At 43.0% G+C, this 14,250-nt stretch overlaps 1 protein-coding gene across 1 annotated transcript; it reads right to left on the reverse strand.

Moving 5' to 3' along the window:
- Nucleotides 1-1,742: 1,742 nt before the first annotated feature.
- DPPA3 (developmental pluripotency associated 3) lies at nucleotides 1,743-6,611 on the reverse strand. Its single transcript, XM_045781216.2, has 4 exons — nucleotides 6,268-6,611; nucleotides 3,603-3,868; nucleotides 3,349-3,384; nucleotides 1,743-2,335 (listed from the first exon to the last, which is right to left on the reverse strand). The coding sequence occupies exons 1-4, from the start codon at nucleotides 6,350-6,352 to the stop codon at nucleotides 2,225-2,227; spliced, it is 498 nt and encodes a 165-aa protein (XP_045637172.2). The 5' UTR covers nucleotides 6,353-6,611; the 3' UTR covers nucleotides 1,743-2,224.
- Between the last annotated feature and the right edge of the window lie 7,639 nt (nucleotides 6,612-14,250).

The following is a 14,250-nucleotide window of genomic DNA, read 5'->3' on the forward strand; positions in this document are numbered from 1 at the left end:
GGTCCAATCTTGGGTTATTTTGTTTGGAATTTTTTAAGGTTAAAATAGAAAATGTGTAGGCACTGGGGCGCCTGGGTGGCACAGCGGTTAAGCGTCTGCCGTCAGCTCAGGGCGTGATCCCGGCGTTACGGGATCGAGCCCCACATCAGGCTCCTCTGCTATGAGCCTGCTTCTTCCTCTCCCACTCCCCCTGCTTGTGTTCCCTCTCTCGCTGGCTGTCTCTCTGTCGAATAAATAAATAAAATCTTTAAAAAAAAAAGAAAATGTGTAGGCACCTGGCGGGCTCAGTCAGTAGAACGAGAGACTCTTGACCTGAGGTTCTGAGTCAGAGCTCCATGTTGGATGTTGATTAAAAAAAGTTTTTTTTTAGGGGCACCTGGGTGGCCAATCGGTTAAGCGTCTGCCTTCAGCTCAGGTAATGATCCCAGGGCCCTGGGATAGAGCCCCATGTCGGGCTTTCTGCTCAGCGGGGAGCCTGCTTCTCCCTCTCCCTGCCACTCTGCCTACTTGTGCTGTCAAATAAATAAAATCTTAAAAATTTTTTTTAGATTCTATTTGACAGAGAGCTAGCTAGAGAGCACAAGCAGAGGGAGAGGGAGAAGCCAACTCCCGGCCGAGCGGGGAGCCCAATGCCAGGCAGGGCTCCATCCCAGGACTTCAGGATCATGACCTGAGCAGAAGGCAGACGCTTAACGGAGCCATCCAGGCGCTCCTAAAAAAGAAGATATTGAAAATAAAAACGTGTAAAAAAAAAAAACGGCAACAGAAATAGAAACTGACAGCTCCTTTGCTGCAATCAGTGAGGAAATCCAACATCAGTCCCTCAGAAAGGACCTCGAGAGGAAAGGCGTTAAGAGCTATATAATAGTGTTTAAAGTGCGGAAAGTGACTTCCATCTCACATCAACCACTTTTGTGTGGTCTTGAATAGGTTTTCCATGAAAGATACTAACACATGCTGCCTAATTTTGTTGCAAGTTCCACACAGCTTCAAGCTTGCCCACACGTATCCACGTTGGTAATTAGGACGGCCAGGCTAGTTCTCAGTAGAACACCCTCGAAGACCTACTTCGGTAGTGAGCAGAGGCTAACGCAACAGCCCTCCCTCACACCACTGCTGCACTTGGATTTGTCACAACCAGTGCTCCCAAGTTCATGCTGTTTCTGCCTCCACCCCACTCTGAAGACCAACAGATTACCGATCATACCTATGCACTTAGCGCGGGGTTTAGTGCTTCACCCGGGTCTCCAGTTGCATCTCTTCAGTACCGTTCTTGTAAGTGAACAGAACACTTTGAGCACAAGCTCCTCCTCTATCTCCCAGTTTTTGAGAGCTCTTCCAGAAGGTGGTTATGTCCAAGTACCTGTCTTTTCCTAAAAAAGATTTACTCGAAAGAGAGAGAGATCACGAGCAGGGGGGAAGGTAGGGGGAGAAGCAAGACACCCCATAGAGCAGGGAGACCGATGCGGGACTCGGTGCCAGGACCCTGGGATTATGACCTGAGCCAAAGGCAGGGACACTTAACCAACGGAGCCACTGAGGCACCCCAGTATCTGTGTCCTTGCTTTCTATCCTTACCCCGATGTAGCAAGTTCCTTTCCAGTAGGACAGCATCACACATTAGAGAAGTTTACATTCTACCAATGTCATAAGGGTAAGAACTCTTTTCCACTGAATACACACACACACACACAAAAACAAGTTAAAAAAAAAATCAACACAAGACTCTTTAATAAGAGATATTCAAGTAAGTCAATTTTATTAAGAACCTCTACACACACATTTCCTACTGAAAACTGAAATAGCACATCAAAAAAATTTTATTAGAATTTTTGAAAACCAGAAAATCTACTGTACACACTTGCCCTAATTATGCTGTAACCAAACCACCCCAAGTTTTCTGCATATTCCTTCTGCACAAGTTACTCGGCTTCCAATTTTTGATGTTAGGTCTTATCTTAATGACTACAGGCTTCTCAAACACGCAGGAACACTCAAAACCTAGGAGTGCTTCCTTAGGTCAAATCAAAAGGCGAAGTATACTCAAGTCATTCAAATACAAACTACAGGATTCCTCACAAAAAACTGGTATCAAGGTAGAAAAAGATACAAAAAAGAAAAACCTTACAATACTGTACATTATCAAAATATTATATGGCTTGCCCTAACAGCAGCTTTCCCCAAGCTGCTGCAAAATGATCCTAAAATCACTACAAAAGGTTGTTTACAGTCGCTCCACGTCGTAATTACTCCCCATGCTCACATCCTCAGAAAAATCTTTATGATACAGGCAATAATGACAGCGACATCTAAATCTTTCCACTCTTGATTCACCCTGAAAAAGGTAAAGAAATGGATTCACTGCATTAATTTAAATAAAATGTACCGCACCATGAGGAGACTCAACCGCCCTCAAATCTAGGCTTGGTTATTACGACCTTTTAAGTTGGCGCTGGTGGAGCACGGAGACCAACTCAGGGCTTGAACTCAGCACCGAGATAAAGATGTGCCCTGACATCAAGAGTCGGATGCTTCACCAACTGAGCCACCCAGGCACCTCTAGAATAGCCTTTGAAATACACATTTTTGGGGGAAAGGAGACAGGATTGAATGTATGGGTACCAAAGAATGCCAGATTGTGAGTTATTTTGTGATGGTAACATTTCATTGTCAACCAGTAAAGATATATCCTACTGTCATTCTGAGTGCCTTAAATGTAACTTCTGGACCCAGTACTGGGGTCATATGCTTACTACAGAGTATTGTCATGACCATGTTTTTGACAGCCCTTGAACAAGTACAAATATACCATCAAGAGTTAACCCTAATGTGAACAACAGACTTGAGGTGATGAGGTGTCAGTGCAAGTTCATGGACCGTTCATAGTGGCAGACACTGTGTTCACGAGGTATATGGGAACGCTCAACCTTCTGCTCAATTCTGCCATTAATCTAAACCTGCTCTTAAAAAAAAATGGGGGGGGGACTAAAAGGAATTACAAACATGAACTGATTTCTCCAGGAGTTCCCAGAGATTCAAAGTGTCACTCAATTCCCCTTTCCTCCTCAAAAACAAAAGCCAAAAAATAGGGTCGCCTGGGTGGCTCAGTCATTAAGCGTCTGCCTTCGGCTCAGGGTGTGATCCCCGGGGTGTTCTGGGATCGAGCCCCACATCGGGCTCCTCCGCTGGGAGCCTGCTTCTTCCTCTCCCACTCCCCCTGCCTGTGTTCCCTCTCTCGCTGGCTCTTTCTCTGTCAAATGAATAAATAAAATCTTTAAAACAAAAAAAACCAAAAAATAGAAACCAGACAGCCACCCACATGTATAGTTTGAGAAAATCTTATTTTACCTCCTCAGTTTCCTTCTGCTGTAGATCTTTTTGAAGCTTTATGGGAAGAAAAAAACATTACTTATTGAAAGGTATCAGAAAGGTTGGATTACTACCATCATACATCTACCGTAAAAGTCGGAGACTCTTCAAACACAAGTGTTATTCACATCTTGTGCTCATCAGTATAGTTGAGTGAGTGGGGCTCATCATTCTTAATGGCTGCTGGGCACCCCGGTGGGGCAGTGCTGTCTGCCCAGATCCCATGAACCTACCTGGGACCCCGGGCTGAGGTAGCGCTGGTACTGAATCATTCGAATCATCTTTGCCATCCTCTCTTTCCGAGCAATTAATAAAGTCCTTACTCCAGTCCTCCTCCTGCTGCTGCTGAGGATACACTCAACCAGCCCTTGAGGTTTCTTCTCCCTGTCCTGCTGTTGGGATGGATATTCTGGTAGAGGGGAAGGGAGTTTGGTACTGGAGTCAAGAGTCAATTTACCAAGGTTCTTCGTTAATATTTCAGAGATAGTTTGAGAGTCACCTGTAAGAAAGAGAAAGTTAAGATCCATTAGAATGCATTGCATTAGCCAGAAGTCACTTGTCTCACGCTTGAAGTAGGTCTGCTCTTACACAGGTCAACAATGGACAAAGGGAGGTTCTTCAGGATGGAAGATCCCACCCAGCACATTACCTACTGTGCTAGTCTAACATGCTGCACATGGTGAGAGCACGTTTGAGAACATGCTTAAGAATCCACTATGATGGGGCGCCTGGGTAGCGCAGTCGTTAAGCGTCTGCCTTGGGCTCAGGGCGTGATCCCGGCGTTCCAGGATCGAGTCCCACATCAGGCTCCTCCGCTGGGAGCCTGCTTCTTTCTCTCCCACTCCCCTGCTGTGTTCCCTCTCTCTCTGGCTGTCTCTCTGTCACATAAATAAATAAAATCTTAAAAAAAAAAAAAAAAAAAAGAATCCACTATGATGGGGCACCTGGGTGGCTCAGGCAATTAAGCGACTGCTTTTGGCTCAGGTCAGGATCCCGGGGAGCTGGAATCGAGTCCCTCATCTGGATCCCTACTCAGTGGAGAGCCTGCTTCTCCCTCTCCCTCTGCCTGTTGCTCTCCCTGCTTGTGCTCTGTCAAATGAGTAAAATCCTAAAAAGAATCCACTATGATGGGGGGCACCTGGGTGGCTCAGTCAGTTAAGGAGCCAAATGGATCGCAGCTCAGGTCTTTATCTCATGATCCCTGGGTCCAGAGACGGAGCCCCCGGTCAGGCTCTGCACTCAGCGGGCTCAGAGTGGAGTCTGTTCCTCTCCCTCTATTCCTCCTCCCTCTCGTGTGCTCTAAAAATAAATAAAACCTTAAAAAAAAAATCCACTATGATGGGAATCGTTCTTAAAAATTTTTCCCCACTCTTCCTGTTATTGGTACTTCAGAAGGTTAGATTCCCTCCCCCCACCCCCAGGGTCAAAAGGTACCTAAATATGATTCCAACTGGAAAAACACGCGAGAGAAATCAGTATTTGCAGTTTTCCCATTTCCAGTCGTGTTAATTTGTAACAGAAGGATGGGAAGAGATGCACAAAGCATTAATGCAAATCAAAAATCAGTAAACAAGTTTCAGCAGTTCAACTTGATAATTATAAACCTCTTAAACGGGCCTATGAAATAGACCAAGAACACCCACCTACAACGTTCTTTCCTCAAACAGAACTAATATGCTAACTGGCTGTTACCCTCTTCACTTGCACCAGCCTTCTCATGGTACGAAATCTCTCTCCACTCAAACTCCAAAATGAGCCATTCACTTGCCTCTTCGATTCAAACCCTTATGCATACCCCATACGCGATCGTAACTCTTTTAAGGCAGTTAACATTAATTTTCCCTGTGTGTGAAAGCATTTAGTAGAAGAGTCAGGATCCATTTGATGTCTAGGGGCTTGTGCACCTGTAAATAAAGATCCCCAGTTAGGAATCATCAGGTACTAAGGCAGATTCAAGGAAAAGCAGAGATCGGATTATACGGATATCCTCTCTTCGTTCATTTCCCCTGTGTATATCCAGCCTGGTTCTTTTCTCAAAGATGTGGGGGGAGGCAGGTCTGGACTGGGGAGGGGCAGGCAGAGAGCGATGCAGGGGAGGGGACGCTGACGTAATATAAAATATCGGCTAGCTTCCCACCCAGCTTTTTAGCTGCCCAGTGAGGACTGGCTCAACGTCACCGACCACCATCCAGCCCCACCCATTAGTCATGGTAGTAAATTTTCAAATCCATTGAGTGGTTCTCCGTGGCCAAGCCTGGGATTGGGTAAAGCTCCAAGAACTGAGTTCTGCTACAGGAAGAAGCCGGGAGAGGACCCAGCTGACAGAATTTCTGGAACACAGTTCCTAAGAAAGCCCTCCAGAGTTGGTCCTACTAATTTACATTACAGAGCACGTCCACTGGCTTTAAGTGTTCCCCTTCCTTCAATTTCCTCTGAATAACCATTTCCCTGTTTAACATTCCTAAAGGGTAAATTTAGCTGGAAAACCAATCCAGAAAAAGTTGGAAAGATTAAGAAAGACTTTAGGTTCAATTGGAGTTTAGGTTTCTCGTATTTTGTTCCTTTTTACCATTCCTGACATGTATTGCTGACAGGCAGGCATTTTGAGCCACGACCTAGGATAATTCCGATTACTCTTCCCCAGAACCGGGCCTGAAAACATTTTCAGTGTTCTTGAACACAGTTAAGTAAACAATGCAGTTCTCAACACCCCTTCCCCAATTTCCCCTTGCCCTCCATGTTTCTTCACTGGGGAGACCTACACAACCTTGGCCCTCCTGCCTGGAAGTGATTTCCTTCCCTGCATTCTTCCTTAAAAGACTGAAGTCAGTTTAAGAAGGAGGGCAACCTCTTTGCTCCTGAACCCCCTGTCATCAGAAAGGGTATCATGTGGCTTACCTGAGGCTTCCTGAGAATTCTCTTCGCTGGACATCTGAGATGATCCCGGCGCCCAGGTTGGGTAAAGCTGCTTTGGCGAATCCATTGGCTGCCTAGTCACAGACCGAAGCTCCTCCTAGATCTTTGGGTTCCAGGGGGAGGTGGTGCTCAAGACTCGACTTGCTACGATGTAGACTGGAAAGAACTTTACGGCTCAGAAAGAGTGAGAAGAACCTAAACTCCAATAAACCACGGGGTGGCAAGAGAAAGAACAAAACTCAAAGTTGTGGTCCGGTTTCCTCTTAAAACTACAGAAAAGCCAATCAGCCAGCCTATTTTAATGTAAACGCTAATGGTTAGAGGGATAAGATGAGTGGGCGTAGTCCTATTAGTGGGCTAATAGGGTCGGGCTTCGTCTGCTCCTCATTAAAACAATCATACTTTCGGTCACGTAGGCTGGAAGATTCTGAAAGAATCTCTGTGGTTGTGTCTCCCCAAGGTTGCTTTGAAAAATCAGTTTTTTCCAAACTACTTCTGGAAATGGCTACTGGTTTGTGAAGTGTTCTAATGCAGAGAGATGAAAGGTGGTTCCCCTCCAACTGCTAATTCCCAATTAAATTAACTGAGAAAGTTTCCTTAAAAGTTTTCCTTGCCTGACATCTTAAACCTGTGGGTGCTAGTAAGGAAACAGAGAGGAGAAATAAAGTGTCTCTTATAAACACTTCAATAGCTTGATATTTTATGGATGTGTACTTGGGATCTGTAATTTCAGTTTGTTTTCTAGACTGTTACTTGAATTGCATTTAACATTTGTGAGCAGCTGAAATTAACCAAATTTATAAAGTCCCACCCCCACCCTAATACGTCTACTGAACTCTGGCAACCAGCACCAACATTAACTCCTGATTTTCGGCAGGAGGTGGAGAACAAGTCCCTCCGCCCCCAAAAATACATGCTTTCCCCATCTCCTAGTTCATGTGCAGCTTCCCCTATACCCGCTTTAGCTGGAAATCATGAGAAAAATACTCAAACGCAATCTCACTTGTTCTTACTAAGAAGCAAAAGTCGAAGCTCTGATCAAGAAATATTTTTGCGGGAGAGGAGGAACAGCCATAAACACACGTTACGTTACAATACTTTATTCAAGTCTTCTCAAAAAATAACGGCCTCCGGACAGGCAGCGTCGACAGCCCCCGGTGACTTGTTGGCTGTGATTAGAAAGCGCTGAGCTGCAACCCAGATCCGCTGAATTAAAGACGCGCTCAGCGGTGAGCAGGCCAGCTGCGTGCTCCAGCTTAAGAAGCGTGACTTTATGGCCCTGTTAACTCTTCCCTGCTGCTCTGTTCTCAGCGGTTCCCGCTTTGCCCTGGAGACGTGTCCCACAGCAGTCTCTCGGAATTCCGCGGGAGACGCGAGGGCAAACGTCAGAGGGCAGGAGGTGTAAGAGTAAGAGGTAAGACAGTGAAAAGGGCTGGCAGAGACCCTCACTCAAAAAATCCCGGTTTCGAGAGAGCCATTGCTACAGGGGGGTGTGGGATGTGCATGACGCAGGTGCAGTTTGCTTCAACACGACAGCAGCTGAGCCAACAGAAGGTAAAAGTACCAGAGACAGGGTAGTGGGGGAAACACACGCCCTAAATATGCTTTAAAAGATCCGATTTTTAAAATCTTTAGAAGTTATAATACCTTTCTAGTTAAGATATTTTTTTTCTTTGTTATAGTATGAAAGAGGTAAAAAGCCAAACAGAATGAAGCAACTTGAAAAAACAAAAAACCCAGACTATAAAAGAACACATCAAGAAAACGATTTCTAATTTTTCCAAAGATAAGAAATCATATGTAATATTTTTGAAATAAACAGGATGCCCCCTTTAAAGAAGGAAAAGAGAAAAAAAAAAGTACCTGGAAATTAGACATTTGATATTAGGAACAAAACAAAAAAAAGGGGGGGGGGTTGAAGGTGAAAATCAAAGATAATCCCTTAATAAGTAAAGCAGAACCACAAACAGATGTAAAATAGAGAAAATATAAGATGAGAATTTAAGATCAGGAATATAATGGCTTCGGATTCCTCAACAACGCTGAATGCTAGAGGATAGTGGAGAGCTACCTTCCAAATTCTGAAGGAAAATGCTTTCCAACCTAGAATTATGTATTTAGTCAAGCTATTGAGCAAGTGTGAAACATTCCCAGACACTCAGTTTCTCAAAAATGTCACCACCAGGATAGATTCCTTTGTCTTGTGGGAAATTAACTTGATACAAGAATACTACCAGGCGAGTACTCCTAAGGTCATGAAACAGAAAGGCTCACAGACCATATTAAAAAGCTCTTATCTCTCAGTTTTTTCAGTAAATTTAAGGTGCACAGCAAAAAGCAAAGCAAAAGGGATGGGGTAAACAGACAGATTCAGAATGTTAAAAACAACAGGTCCAAAATGGAGTTGCTCCTGCTAAGCTCCATGTCACCAAATTGATATTTCATGTAATTACAGTTTTGGCTTTCCTAGAAGTGAAATCCAAAACCAGTCCATCAGGAGTCTCTTGATCAGTGAGTGCTATTGGGTAATCTGCCAGCAGACCCCTGCCATTCCCTGAAGGAAAGTACCCATACAATAACCAATCTGCTTTTTTGCCCAGTACAGCTTCCTTACTCCTGCTCCCTTCTGCATCTAAAATCTCCTTCCTTGTATAGCTCTTTAGAACTCATTTCTGTCTGCTAGATTGGATGCTGCCCAATTCATGAATCACTGAATAAAGCCAATAAGAGCTTTAAAATTTACTCCGTTGAATTTTGTTTTCTGGGACTAGAATAGTCTAGATGGATCTTAATTCCCAAGTTAAGGACTCTGCAGTTGTTAGACTTCAATACACTACCCTAAAATATGACATCTTGGCATATTGAATATTTTAAGCTGAGAGGTGCCCTTCCCATACCTGCAGGAAAGGAACATCATCTCCAAAACAGAGGGACACTGATAAGAAGCCAAACGAAGGGGCGCCTGGGTGGCACAGTTGGTTAAGCATCCAACTCTTGGTTTTGGCTCAGGTCATGATCTCAAGACCCTGAGATCAAGCCCCACATCAGGCTCCCCACTGCGGAGTCTACTTGAGATTCTCTCTCTCCCTCTGTCCCCTCACCCCACCCCCTCTGCACTCTCTCTCTCTTAAATATTATTTTTTAAAAGAACCCAAATGAACAGACCTTGCTATGTTTCCCCTTTCACTACAATTACCTCATACTCCTTAACCCATGATATTCTTCCATGACTGTCTAGTCTTCATCAAACCTAGCATAGAAAGGCTCAGGTTTAATCATTTGTCCAGGTCTTCATTAACTTATAAAGGTTCCTGTAAGTCAAATATGCTTTTCTCCTGCTAATCTGTCTTTGTCAGTTTTTTGTCAATTTTTAGACCCAGCCAGGGTCCTTAACAGGGTCAAGAAAGCTTCTTCTTTCCCTACATACTGTTTGTGTGTTTTGTCTCTCCACTGCTTCATCCTTCCCCATTGATGGGGTTGTCATGAGAACCAGAGCAGAGGTTGAGGGAAGAGCCCCTAAACCAAAAGTACCAGGTACCAACAACACACACTCATTCTGCCAGTGAAATAGGCCGGGCCATAGCTGTAGCCCACCAATTAGCCTGGTGAACAATCATGAATTTTGTTTGCATTTCGAGGACAGAGCATATGGGGGCCCATGATGAGATAATAGTGGGTATTGCTAATGGGTGACTGATTTAGGAGTGACATAGTGGTCAGTCCACAGGTGATATGATCATGACTTGTCCATCATTTTCTTTCTGTAAGTAATAACTGTTTTTTGGTTACTATTTTACTTATTGAGTATTTTTTTTAACTACAGTATATTTAAACACACACAATGAATTCTGCCTATTTCTCACGTGCTAGTTATTTGCTGAGTAACCACGCTTAATGATGGGTTTCACCTCTGTCTCATAAGCTACTAGCTCGCTGTCCAATGCTTAACCTTAAGAGTATCATCCATCCCACTTCTTTTTTCCCTCTATTGCAGAATTGAATACATAAATAACATTTCAAATGCACGTTATACCTTTTACCAGGAACGCTGATCTAACTAAAACAGAAAATAACCACATTAGAAGGGGGAGGAGATTGGAAATATGTGAGTGTGGTAGGGGAGAAGAAAAAGCCAAATCTGTGTTGGAAATCAATAATAATGTCCAACACACACACACACACACAAAAAGGCAAGGAAAGAAAGAAAGAAAACAAATTTAAAATCAAAAAGTATCATAAACTTGCTATTTTGAAATACAGAGACAAAGACCAAAAAAAATTGGCCAAAACAGTTTAAAGTGGGCGCTTCTGGGAAACAAAATGCAGAAGGCAGCTGAAGACAGTCTTCACAAATCTCCAACTGTGGGCTACTTTACCGAAAATGCACATGGAACTTTTTAAAAAATAGAAAATAGGAGTTATTCAGAAAAGAGAAGTGAACATGTTTCACACTTGGGGGGTTAGGAGAGGTGGAGTTCTTAGTATGAAAGGTTTGAGGAGATAGAGTTTCAAAATGTGGAAAAGAACAATATAATTACAAAGAAAAGTTTGCCAGATTTTATACATAAAATCAAGAACCAAGCTAGATTTAAAGGACAAATAATATGGGGGCACCTGGGTGGCACAGCGGTTAAGCATCTGCCTTCGGCTCAGGGCGTGATCCCGGCGTTATGGGATCGAGCCCCACGTCAGGCTCCTCCGCTAGGAGCCTGCTTCTTCCTCTCCCACTCTCCCTGCTTGTGTTCCCTCTCTCGCTGGCTGTCTCTATCTCTGTCAAATAAATAAATAAAATCTTTAAAAAAAAAAAAAGGACAAATAATATAGTGAAGGAAAGAAAGAAGGAAAGAAAGAAAAAGAAATTGCAGCATGTATATGTCTGATAAAGAACACAATAATACTAATGAATAAAAATCCATTAGGGGGCGCCCAGCTGGCTCAGTCAAAGGAGCCTTGCAACTCTTGATCTCAGACTCATGAGTTCAAGCCCCATGTTGGGTGTAGAGATTACTTAAATAAACAAAACCTAAAAAAAAAAAATCCATTAGATGAATTTCAAAAAAAGCAAAGATTTCTCATCTGAGGAAATATGAGTAAAGTAACATGTAAAACAGTTCACTTCTATTTGAGTTTTAAAACCCTAATTAAGATAGCTTTTAAACTATTGCATGGCAATTTTAGAATAGAAAAACTAGGAAAGATGTATTGTGAGATTAGCATTTCCTATAGCTGGTAGCTGTGAACCAAATCTTTTAAATATAGTCTGACAATAGATATTAAGAGCTTTAAAATAGATACATATAAAACATGAGATTTGAGATCAGGTAAACTGTTAAATTCGTGTTATCTCTAGTGCATAACCCATTACAGAACCATGGACATGAAACACTTGTTGAGTGAATCAACACATAAGACCAACATCTCTACTTAGACTATTATTAAAAACTAAAATTCAACTGAGTAAATTTTAAAGGTCTATATTGGCTTTATTCTATGATCCATAAATGGGATAGCATCCCATCCAGTGGACAGAACGGAACTCCCAGGAGCTGTACAAAATGAAGGGGGAAGGGAGCAGGAACAAGGGCGTTACACCAGGTGATAAAAGCTGGTTGGTTATGGCAAGGTCACTTTCCTTTAAGAGATGGTGGGATTCCATCAGGCCAACTACCTAACTGGGGCTGATCAGGCAATTCCTGACGGACTGGTTTAAGATGTCCTCTCAGGGAGAGCTGAAACTGTAATTAAGTCTCAATTTGTTGAAGTGTGGCTTAACATAAGTGACTCCATTTTGGGTCTCCATTTATCTTGGGTTTAACACAATCAAAATCAAAAGATTCCCAGGGAATCTCAGATACATAACCATGTGGTGAACCAATGCAGACTATTTTTGTTTTCTATTTTTGAAAGTTAGAAGTATGATTATCTTTTCTTAGTAAGTGCTAATAGCTAGGATGATAAAATAGAGCTGGGGGAAGAGGGCGTACTAGGAAGAAGGAAAGGAGGTAAAGGAGAGCAGCTGGGAAGCTGTCCCAACTCATAGAAGGGTCTGAATTCTCTCAAATGTTGGGGTTCTTTTCCAGACATCAAGAACTGTTGATGTTTTGGGGCACCTGGGTGGCTCAGTCTGTTAAGTGTCTGCCTGTGGTTCAGGTCATGATCCTGGGGTGTTGGGATTGAGCCCCACTAGCCCCACATCGGGCTGTCTGCTCAGTGGGGAGTCTACTTTTCCCTCTCCCCCTGCCTGCCACTCCCCCTGGTTATGCTTGCGCTCTCTCTCTCTCTCTCTCTGTCAAATAAATAAATAAAATAAAAATCTTAAAAAAAACCTTGATGTTTTAAAGGAATTGTGTTAATTAAATGGAAGAGAAGGAGAAACCATCGAACAATTTGCTCATACAGGTTACAATTCCATTTATATGTTATTTTTATTTTATTTTTTATTTTTTATTTTTAAGATTTTATTTATTCATTTGACAGAGATAGAGACAGCCAGCGAGAGAGGGAACACAAGCAGGGGGAGTGGGAGAGGAAGAAGCAGGCCTACAGCGGAGGAGCCTGATGTGGGGCTCGATCCCACAACGCCGGGATCACGCCCTGAGCCGAAGGCAGACGCTCAACCGCTGTGCCACCCAGGCGCCCCTATATGTTATTTTTAAAGTAAATTAACATCACAATTGCAAAATATATGTCTAACTAATATCAGCTTCTCGAGCTCTGCCTGATTTACTCTCTCGGTGGGAGGGATGTTACTGATGTAGTAATTTTTAAAAACATTTTTGTTGAGATATAATTGACATACAACTCCATGTAAGGTTAATGTAAACAATGTGTTCATTCGATACATTGGTATATTGCAATACGATTACCACCCTGGGGTTAGCGACCACCTCTGGCACATCACATAATTATTTATCTCGTGAGGAGAGAAATTAAGATCTAGTCCTTCAGCAACCTTGACGTTTGTATCACAGTATTGTTGACTATAATCACTATTTTGTACACCAGAGTTCCAGAACTTCTTTATGTACGAGTTGCCCATGATTTACTCTTCTAGTAACTTAGTGCTTTGCTACTTGTTTCTTCTGGTTGTTCTCCACTACCCTCAGTAGAAGACAAAGTAGGAAAGGCACAGGAGGTGGAAAAGTGTTTGACAAGAAAAGCCTTGAGAAAACCGTGCCAGTTGGCTTCAACTTTTTCTGTGTGTTGGGGATGATTGCCATTTTTCTTCCTTTTATCCCATAATACTTAGGCCCAGCTTGCAGAGCGAGGAGATTTTTAGGCAATCTCTAAGAGATAGAGCTAGAAAAGATAGGCTCTTTAAATTATCCAAAAGAACTGTAGACTTGGTCTTTTTTGTGAGAGAATGGAATTGGAAGCATATCAGTTCTAATTCAATCTCAGTACCCACCCACCTAATTCTTTCAGTCAATGGTTCATTTATTTTTCAATGGACTGGCAGATAGGTTTACTTGATAGGCTAAAAGGAGGTAAGAATTGAATCTCTAGGCCAGGCCCACCTACCATTTTACTGGAAGTCTGCTGTAATTGAGCTGAACTTCTTTTCAGATCAACTCGAAATGAAGTGTCACCTTTCTGTTCAGACGTCTGGGAGGAGGTCAGACCCAGATCTCTTCCGATCTAGGTGGAACTTCAAACTGTGACTAGAGCTCCAGGGACCCACCACAGAAGTTTACCTTGAACTGGAGTATTCACAGATGGGCAGGGAAGAAAATTAACGGAAGACACAGATAAGGCGGATAAACCCCTTTTTGACAAGACATAGATAAGCCAGATAACCTCCCCGCCCCTCTTTTTAAAGATTTTTATTCATTTATTTGAGAGAGGAGAGCACTAGCAGGGGAGAGAGGCAGAAGGAGAAGGGAGAAGCAGGGTCCCCGATGAGCGGGGAGCCCAATTCGGGACTCAGTCCCAGGACCCTGGGAATCATGACCTGAACTGAAGGCA

This window comes from Ursus americanus, chromosome 25, assembly GCF_024610735.1.
Source record: "Ursus americanus isolate L20-20 chromosome 25, mUrsAme1.1.p, whole genome shotgun sequence".
Taxonomy (NCBI): domain Eukaryota; kingdom Metazoa; phylum Chordata; class Mammalia; order Carnivora; family Ursidae; genus Ursus; species Ursus americanus.

Coding starts and splice junctions, on each gene's coding strand:
- DPPA3 (XM_045781216.2), bottom strand. CDS start 6,352: ATGGATTCGCCAAAGCAGCTTTACCCAACCTGGGCGCCGGGATCATCT. Junction 3,385..3,602: donor ACCTCAGCCCGGGGTCCCAG/GTAGGTTCATGG, acceptor CTTCCCATAAAG/CTTCAAAAAGATCTACAGCA. Junction 2,336..3,348: donor AGCAGAAGGAAACTGAGGAG/GTAAAATAAGAT, acceptor TACCTTTTTCAG/GGTGAATCAAGAGTGGAAAG.